The sequence below is a fragment of the Montipora capricornis genome, chromosome 5 (genome assembly GCF_036669925.1).
Source record: "Montipora capricornis isolate CH-2021 chromosome 5, ASM3666992v2, whole genome shotgun sequence".
Lineage (NCBI taxonomy): Eukaryota > Metazoa > Cnidaria > Anthozoa > Scleractinia > Acroporidae > Montipora > Montipora capricornis.
Window position 1 is genome coordinate 6,731,377 of NC_090887.1, and position 10,000 is coordinate 6,741,376.

The 10,000-nt window shown below is 40.0% G+C and overlaps 1 protein-coding gene across 3 annotated transcripts in view; it reads right to left on the minus strand.

Annotated features, from left to right (window-relative positions):
• Positions 1-10,000, minus strand: part of LOC138049287 (patched domain-containing protein 3-like) — a 31,826-nt gene that overhangs the window by 15,488 nt on the left and 6,338 nt on the right. Inside the window, exons 1-3 of one of the 3 annotated variants that reach the window (XM_068895494.1) lie at positions 9,777-9,917; positions 6,804-8,301; positions 1,331-1,454 (exon numbers count right to left, since the gene is read on the minus strand). In XM_068895494.1, coding sequence (XP_068751595.1) covers positions 1,331-1,442 — 112 coding nt within the window. In that variant the 5' untranslated portion in view covers positions 1,443-1,454; positions 6,804-8,301; positions 9,777-9,917. Of the gene's footprint in view, positions 1-1,330; positions 1,455-6,803; positions 8,302-9,776; positions 9,997-10,000 lie in introns of those variants that run through there. The other 2 variants (XM_068895493.1, XM_068895495.1) reach the window with 2 other exon arrangements.

A 10,000-nucleotide genomic window follows, 5' to 3' on the forward strand; every position in this document is an offset into this window, starting at 1 on the left:
CATATCCTCAAAAAATCACCACCAGGCCTCGTTTGCACAAAATTATTCACATCATCTGGACATGCAATACTGTTCGCACGTGGGTTTTCTTTACAAGTTTGATTTTCGAATTCGAGGCTTGGTGGTGAAGTTTGTTTACCATTTACCAAAAATATCCGGAAATTTCGGTTGGAATGTAAATGGTAAGCTTATTTGGTCTTTCCATACGGAACATTTCCGGAGAAAACGGAATTTCTTGAAAGGTAGTCCAAAATTCCCAAACGGAATTTCCAAATGGAAAACGTGTTTACCATTTGCATTCCCCCATGATTTTGCCTCCCTCCAGACTCCTGACTCCCTCGGTAAACCTGAACGAATTTTGCAAATGATTCACGGATAGCTTTTTCCGAGTTTCACGCCTAACGGGTAAGTTTCAGGATCTTTTTGGGGCTCATGGTTAACCCCATTGCCTTTGTACTCAGTCAACTGATTTCAATCCTCTGCCCGTCTTTCCGTGGGTTTGCCCACAGAGCGTCTTCGATAACTCCCTGGGGAGTTGGGAGTTAAGAGACGGTAGACGGCTATTCGGAATATGTGCCTACCGGCTTGAATGAGGCAAGAAATCAGCCGTACAAAGAAGACGATAGCCCTAATTTCAGCCACCTTTTTCCCTCTCTGAGTTAGTCGAGGCGTTTGAAAGCATTAGCAGTCAGCAGTTAAATGCGAAACCATTGATGACTGGATCATTTGATTCTCAGTGTTTGGACCCGTCCTAGAACTTGATCTTTGCCTGATCAAGCAAAAGTCAATTTTTAGGGCCTGTTAGAGGGAAATTATTTCTGAAATAGCATACAGGCAACCAATAAAAACTCTTACTAAGTTTTCTGGTAGTGACGGTAGTCATTGGACAAAACGAGGACAAAACTAACCAATGGTGTTAACAAACGGCTCAACGAATGACAGCGGTCGGAGGATGAGGCTGAAATTTACGCGATAAGAGGGGGCATCCACGGGGAAAGAAATTCCTTAAGTTTTTTGGGACTGCTGAACAGTATCTCGATGTTACGTTTTAGTACATATTCAAATATTCTCTGTCTCATTAAAAGTAGGAGTAAAATGAAAACGCCAAGCATGTCGGTGTGGTCATTTGGAATGATCATCAACCATTTTTTTGAAAAAAACTATGTAAACAGGTGGTTTGAATAGAAAGAAATGTACTGAAATCTGATTTTGAGGACTGGCTGCTTTAAGCTTTAAGCTTATGAATTTTTTTTTTCCAATATAATATAAATACGTATTGTAATATCTTATATTATATCAGAACTACATTACGTGACCTATGTTACATTACCTGTGTGAGAATTTTCTTGAATATTTGTCGTTAATTCACACAGGTCTTCCAGTTTAAGCTCTTGTTGACTTGCCGAGACATCAGTTTGGTCTAATGTAACAGGATTAACCATACCAAGACGCTTCTAAGAAACGATTGGATTGAAAATTTCAGAGTTAATGAAGGGTGAGTTAACAATTGATACCCCTGCTTATCGCGAAAAGATGCTTGTTTTATAAATCAAGTAAAGCGACGATTAGATAAACTAAAACTAATTTAAAAGCGGGGATCCACTCAGGAATGGGGGTTTAGAGCGACTTGAATGGCACTCGTCATGTGATCACTCGATCACTCCATTCCAATTAACTACAAGACAAAACAAGACTTTATTTCATACTTCCTTAAAACATGATATTGAAATATAAATGTACACTTAGTTCATTCAAAGTTTGACTAAATACATATATCAAAGATGGAAATGCCTAGCGCCTAAGTAAAGTAAACCATATAGTTTTCTAGTCGCAGTTGCTGCCGCAGTGTGTGAGCCTGAAGCGAACGAACGAGGCAGTTCTAAAATCGGGAGAAGAACACATTTTTCTTCGAAACACAAGGGATTGTGGTTAGGCGCGAATAGAGGAATTAAGATGCGTGGTATGATCTTGATACCAAGAAAATTAGATCTTGGCTCTGTTTTTCATTTCGCTTCTATAGATAGTTTACACTGTCACACAACAAAAAAACTAAATTCGAAATCGTTCAATGGAAAAATCCAAGAACTTGAAATGTTGTAGGAAACAAATCTCTTAACCACCTCTCCAATTCTCAGGTTTTTGCAGTACATCGTTTCTGAGTTTTTTGTCGAAGCGTTTCACCCAACTTTATAGAGTTTTGTATGGCCATGTGTTTCACCAATATGGCAGTCGGTAATCAACGAAAACCTCTGGAGTTCACTTTGCGATGAAAGCGCATAATTTTCGCATATGAGATAAAATACATGTGTATGAACACATCTCCTAATGTACTTGAAAGGCTCAAACTGCTGAGATTCACAGACCTTTTTGTTTTCAACCAAATAGCGTTGTATCATACTGTTACGCAAGGTGACAATTGGGAAATTCAAAATGCTGTAATTTCGAAACGAAAGACGTCACAGAACTGGAAACTTGAAAAACGAGTTATTTCTAGGTCATCTTCAACCACCTTTAAATAATTCAGAAGACTTTGCGTTTTTGATTTTAGAATTTGATGACGTCACTGTGAAAACCATCTATTGTTTTCTTTCTTCTTTCGCGTGGGGTCCAGTATGAGGCCCAGTTGGGGGTCCACGTTTTGTACCGTCCCCGCACAAGACCTATTAAAATCTCCCTTCAATTGCACGCATGGACCGTCGTTAAATTACTGCAAGCTTAACTGAATATCTCCCTTCTCCTCCGCAGCATTTCTACTATTTAGGTAAACTAGGCTATGTATTGAACTCCGATTGAACAATTATCCTGTATGTCCCATGCTAGGTTTCACTTTTGTCCCAGAGTCGAGATGGGCCTATCTGCGGAACCTTTCAGTTGATACCAGAGGAGAAATTGTTTTTGCTCTGCATTACATCCTGGAGTGGAGTTTAATGTAATGGCGTCTACCTTTAGTGAATTAATCATCAGGCGAAGATTTAACGCGAATAGTTTTTCGTTACCACGGTCCTCAACAAAATATGCCTTTTTGGATTTGGAAAATGAAAAGCTATTATAAAGAAAAGAGAGATAGCGTTTAAAAAAATGAATGAGGAATTCTTAAAAGGCAGATGAATTTTCGCCGAATATCAACAATCATCTTTCTTCACTTTTCTTGTCACTAGGAGGAAGAATATTATAGACAAAGGATGCTGTATTATCTACAAACTGAGGTTAGCTTTTCATTATGTTATACAGCATTGCTTTCCTTTAATTAATTCAAAAATTACAGACTTCCTACATATAGTTATACATCGGAAAGTATACCGTAGTCACATGGTTTGCCAGACTCAGAAAGCATTGTTGTTCGCTACATTGCAGATTCACCAGCTATTTTGCTCATAAAATAGACACTCAGCGTGAAAGAAATTGCAGTCAAATATGTCATTTAGATTGTGCGTGCAAAGAAAACTGCTCGGGGTTATTCCATTTTGCGCTCTGACCTATTACTGACCATTACTCGACGGGCAAGGAAATTCAAATTTCAGGATTACTGTAAGACACTTCCACTGCAGGTAATTTTATGTGAACCGAAAGCCGTTTTTTCAAGCTGATATCTCGAAGCGAAATCTGTTGAAAAAAGAATCCCATTAAAGTTCAGGTCAGACATTTTCAAGTACATGAAAGCAAAGACAACAAAATTCCCGCCCCTCCCCCCCCCCTCCAAGTGATGCATTTGACATCACGTCGTATTATTTCGCGGGAAAAATATGAAATTTGTCCCCTTGATCACTTCTCAGCAGGCTCGCCCAAATGCAGCAGTTACGTAGCTGAACGCATGCGCAAGGGCCAAAACTAGTTTACTAACTCGTTTTACTGGTACAACTTTAATTTATTCGACTTAAGCGCTGGACAGCGGCTCACGCAAAGAGACTAACGGTTGCTCGCAGTGGTTTCTCTCTCGGGAGAGGGTAGGAAATCCAACAGAAAAGTAAGTAAAGTAAATCCAACAGAAAAATACAATACAAAGCAAAGATTTCCACGTTATTGCACAAAGGCTTTAAGGGAGACAGCAAAAGCTGAATTTGCCACAACGTGGCTGTGAACAGAAATTGATTCAGTTGCGCTCATCATGGTTGTTGCATCGCAACGTCACATGGCAATAAACTCTACACTGTGTAAGAATTACTATTTATGGACCACATCGACATCGTATTGCTCTGCCATAATGAAACAAAGGTTTTTGTTCCTCTGAAACCTTTCAGCAAAAACTCGAGATGTTAAAATGTTCATTTCACTAGAAATTTGCGAGTGTTGTCCAATACACCCGCACTATAAAAGACCGTTAACTCCTGCATACGATAGTATTAGACATGTATGAAATTCGGCGAGGGTATTTTGCAGAACGCCGAACTTTTAAAATCGGTATTTGACGGTAATAACTGTGCATATAGATACGCAACATTAACTAAGAGCTAACCATTTTAGAAATTGGCGCTTAGACCTAACTACTAAAAACATGCACTACCATAGTATTGAAGGCAAACCATTCGGGGTCCTGCATAATACCCCTACCCAACGCGGAATGGTTAGTTTTCAATCAGTGGTAGTGCATGCCTGCAGTAATTAAGAGCCGATTTTTAAAAAAGTTGGCTTATAAGGTGCTGGGACACGAGGGGTCATGTTGCACGGACATGTTGCAACGACATGCTGCAGCGGCAAAAAACTTGTGTAGTGCACACTGATATGAGGCGACATGTAGCAGGGAAGTGTTGCGGGTACATGTCCCAGGGATATGTTGCAGCGACGTGTCCCCTTGAATTGTGTGAACTGATACGTTTATAATTGTGCAACACCAATTTTGGGCTGATTTTGGCCAATGAAGTTCAACTTGTTGAACCTCACCGGGCATTCTCTTTTTACACTAATCAATCCCCGGTAGGGGGGGGGGGGGCGGTACTTCTTATTAATGGGCTAACGGGGTTGTGCCACTGGATGGGGTCGCGTTTAACAAATGGAACGATTCGCGGTAAAAAATTTTTGTCGCATCACATTCCGTTTTCAAATTACAATTAATCATTAAGCAATTGCATAAACAGAAATTGACTAAGTTGGAGTTGCTAAAATTACATTTACCCAAAAGTAACTAAAATGGGGTCTATAGTTGGCGATAAAGTGGACTATAAAGGGATAGGGATTCTGAGAGGCCAGCGGCCACGTACCAAGCGAAAATTGACCCAAGTACCCCCCTCCCCTCCCCCGGAATCAATCTCACTTGGCATTGATAAACCACTTCATTTATTGTTATCCCCTGGCTGTATAATTATAAGCCCAATATTTCAAGTCATTTAATTTTAAAATAACTGAAGGGCAGCCCTTTTGCTACAGGTAGTTAGTTGTGTAGTTCAGAGGAATTGCTAAAAGATAGAAACTTCTCAAGTGATCATTTTATCAATTCACGCCTTTTCTCTTGACTAATTATCTATAGTATCAGAAGAAATTTGATTTTGGTCACTCTTGGGACTTAAGGGTTAAAACTGCACTTTTGCCTCCATTTGGTTGTTTTAGTGGTTATTGCCTGTCAAATCACTACTAACTGCACATAAATGGACTTCGTACGTTGGCCCATAGGTAACAATTCCAGTTTTTATTTATCTTGAAATAATTGTCTGAGGCTTGCATCATGCTACTCTGGTTTGAATAATTTTGAAGGTAGCTTAGAAAGGTGTAACTACTGTAGCACATAATCAGCTGCAACCATGAGTCACTCTTTACTAACAATGTTTTGTTACATCATCCGTAATATTGCGTGACATCGTAGAAAGTGTGACATTACCCTGCTGGAGTACATTTGCTCAAAATTGTTGATCCAATTGGTGTAATTTTGAAACCTGTGAATATAAAGCAAGAGCCAATACAACACAGGATCAAATTATAATTTTTGTGCACTACATTTCGGCTGACCAAAGCAGCCTTCTTTTATTAGGTACCAAGAAATCATGTTGGTTGCTTTCGCTTTACTTAGTATACTTTGAGGGTTGCGTGATTAACTTCCTCGATATCCTCGTTTAGCATTTGTGTTTAATGGCCAGAGCAATCTATTGTTGCTAACCACTAGAACTGGCGTTTTTTGAAGGCTAACGCTTTCATGAAAAAGTGCTACATTTTTAAAAAACGCATCATAACCGTTTTTACTCTCTCCAAGCCAACCAAGCACTGACTCGACCAACTTGAGAAAGAAAGAGCCAGCCTTTTCGAAGTTATTAAGATTCTCTCTACCGATGATACCACGACTTTCAACAGTAATGATGAGCCGCAACAGGGGGAATGGTCCCAAGCCTATTATTGCTTCCCGGAAAGCGAATCTGCTTCCGCAACAAATGTTCCCTGGGGTCGCCAACGGGAAAACATTTGCTTCCGCAACATTATTGTCTCCTCGTTTGCGGGCGCCCTAAGAAGAAGAAGAAGAAGAAGGAGAAGAAGAACAAGAAGAAGAAGAAGAAGAAGAAGAAGAAGAAGAAGAAGAAGAAGAAGAAGAAGAACAAGAAGAAGAAGAAGAAGAAGAAGAAGAAGAACAAGAAGAAGACCTTTCCAAGTGCAAAGGTCTAGGATATATTCCATTACATGAAGCCCACGTTAAATCAACAACCTGATGAAATAATCCCACATGTTGGCACAAACGACATCAGACACTCAACCCCGCGATCTGATGATGTTTTACTAAATACCAATGTCAAGGAGGTTAAAAACTATGATAAATTCTTTTTATATTACGAATTCTTATAACTAGTATTTTTATAAGTAGTACCCAATGTAACTGATGAGAATACCGTGGATAAATGAAGTTATTTGATTTGGCAGTTTCATCGTCCAAGATGGTGGCATGACGATAATAACCACTGTGGAGAAAACCGAATCCACCTCCTCTAGGAAGTGAGGTCTTCCCCATTGGCGCAATACCCTGCCTTGAATTCAAGCTGGAGACTGTCTCGAAATCCAGGCTCGATGTTTAGGTACCCTCTTTTCTGCGTCGAAAATATAATTGATAAAAAAACTGCCGTCTCTCTTCTTGATTTCAAGAAAGAGCATCTCGATTTTTATAACATGGAACGGTGCGGACTTTGAATACATGACTGAATCGTTCCATTAGAGAGGTGACATCAGTTGATGGGGATGTGATGCGCTGAGTATTTGAAACTGAGAAGAATGTGACAGACCTGCATCGGCCTCTCTTTGACCCTCTTTTGTATCGGAATGTGATTATAATTGTGAAATCTTCACATTCTGCAATGCACAGTTTTGCTTCAACGAGCATGTGCTTGAACGATTCACCCCTTTTTTATGATATGGAAGGAGGTTTATTGAATATGTTTTTAAGAAAACTCCAGTTGCGCGTCAGTATTGTTTGAAGACAAATGGTAACATTCTCTCGGTGGTTTTGGCCTTTTGTTTAAAAATGACCTCAGATGGTGTTTTCTCGATAAGCTGTTAGGGTAGCCTCACTCTTCAGTCAAGGAGGGCTTTACGTTTTTTGGAATGTTTTGGCTGGGAGTATCTTGGAACTGTAAGGATGTTTTGGCAGATGTCACGGAATGAGAGTAAAGAAGTTCCCGACCGTTATCTTCAGTACCGTCAATAAGAATTTACAAAATCCCAGAGACTTTTTCTGAAAGCTCTCTTAAGTGATCATCCTCTATCGTTTATAATTTTGGTCGCTTACGAGAGCTTCGACTGTCGCATGCTAGTAGCACAAGCACAAGGATTATGAAAAAATTTGACCCTTGCGCTTGTACGTACGTCAACCCAGGTTAAACTCTGACGCTTGTGTCGCTAGTGAAAACGAGAAAACGAGGCTTAATTGTTTCGGCGCCTACAGTGCGTTTCTTGAAAAGACGTGAATTCACATTTTCTCGACTGAACGTTTGGCAAGTAGAGACAATAGAGTATCTGATGGACCGCTTGCGAGTATTTTCTACAGTGCTATAAGTTTCCATAATTGACGTAATGAATGTCTGACATGTTGATTCGTTGAGATGATGTTGTTCTCGACTTCCCAACGCGGCTGAGCGATAACCTTGGGTGTCGAAAACGCAAATAACTATCAAAAAGCACCGTTTAATTCCTTCTCAAGTATCACCCTTTCAACTCTCCTAATGCAATAACATTGTGTTGATCAAAAAGGTAACATGTCATTTTGCATAACAAAACCAACAGAGCAAAGTCTATATTTGTCAAATTATTGAATCTAAGTAGAACCACGTGCAGTTCACGGCGCACTGTACTCTGGAAGACTGCTAATACTTGAAGAAAAATTGTGTTCCGTAAACGCTGAAACGGAAAGAAAATGAAGTTTGCCCTTTGGAAATCGCAGCTCAGCAGCTCAGACGGGCGTATGTGCCACGGTCACCCAACGAGCAATTTTTTTCAAAATTTATCAAAAAATAACACGGCAATAAAATGAAAAAAAAGGACAACTTGATACATTGTACGCCTCAGAGCTAACGTTCAATGGCGGAAGGGGAGGCGGGGGGGGGGGGGGGAGGGGAAGTGGGGGAATAAAAATGGTACTACATTCACTCCGGTTAACCGTCAAAACAAATATATTTCTCCCAGGAGAGGGGCCACTGGCAGGAGATTGAAAACAATTTCCCAAAATAACAACTTCCAGCAACTTCCCAATACTTCTTTTCCAGCCAGCTCATACAAGTTACAACCCCTGCAGAACAACTCCGTTTGGTTCCCCTGATGAGTATGAATCACGCGGCCTGTTATGTTGTTTGCCTCTTCGTTCAAAGGATGCCGCAACAAGATAGTGGCTGGGTATTTGAGCTTGCGATTCAAGAATACTTGCCCACTTAGAGTTTAGCCGAAAGGGGGATAACTTTATATTAACGATTGACTTAAAATTTCAATTTCAATTTTTTTGAATAGACCCAAAAGAAACAAAATTACTTTGTCAAGACCTGCAACTGTCGGCTGCATTTCTTTTAAAGTTAGTGTGATCTAGCTAGGAACAAAAACTCACAATGTTTAAAACGCCAGCTGATCATAAGATTTTAACGTAGAATGAGTTAGCGAGCGCATGTTGTAGCCAACCCTATGCATGATATCGAGTACAACATTCCATAAGTAAAACACTACTATTTCAATGCTTTAAGACTCTAGCTATGATTCGTTCGGCGCTTTTTGCCATGCTTCGGTCCTCAACCGAAGATTAAGTAATCAGATTAACACAATCAGTTAACAATCAGTCGCTTTTGTAAGGCAAAAAAGTTGAAAAAATGTCACGCCAGTATTTTCATGGCATGCGGAAGCATTTTGAAACACCTTATAAACATCCATGGCAAAAATTGAAAAGAAAGAATTCATTGAACGTTTGTAAATGATTAGAGCTTCACTGGTATGGGCCGAACACAAATGCTCTACTAACTGGTATAAGCTACAGTGACTAAATCAAACCCGAAACGAAAAGCCGCAAACCAAATTTTGATGAGACTCGACCTAAATGTACTTTGAATCTATAAATTAATCCTGGGCACACTGATAGAAGGTGAGTGCTCTTACTTCCGAGTGTGCAAGCCCTGCTTCCCTAACGGCTTCTCCTATTGCATAACAGGATATTATGAGTGAATTCTGCAAGCCCTGGAAGGCAATTGAGGACGTCTCAAAATATTCCGGGAAATATTGAATTTTATTTCCAGTAATTCTACCTTCCATTTTCGTTTGCATTTGCATTTTGAATTTCACGAGATTAATGAAAATGTTATCCTTAGAGACTCACAGACATAGTCTTAAGTAAATACCTCAACAAAAGCTTCAGGGATCCATCCAACTTCCTTTGTGGACAAATTCCTTGCGGTCCACCAGCCCCTGTCGGCTTTATGCAAGATCCCAATAAGGTCCCCTTTCTTTAACATGAGGGAGCCATTTCCACAGCCATCGATATAGTCTTGCTTTACTTCATATACCTCCATACTGATTGCCTGCCTATACCTGTTGTAGCGTGATTACCAGCTAACACTCGCAC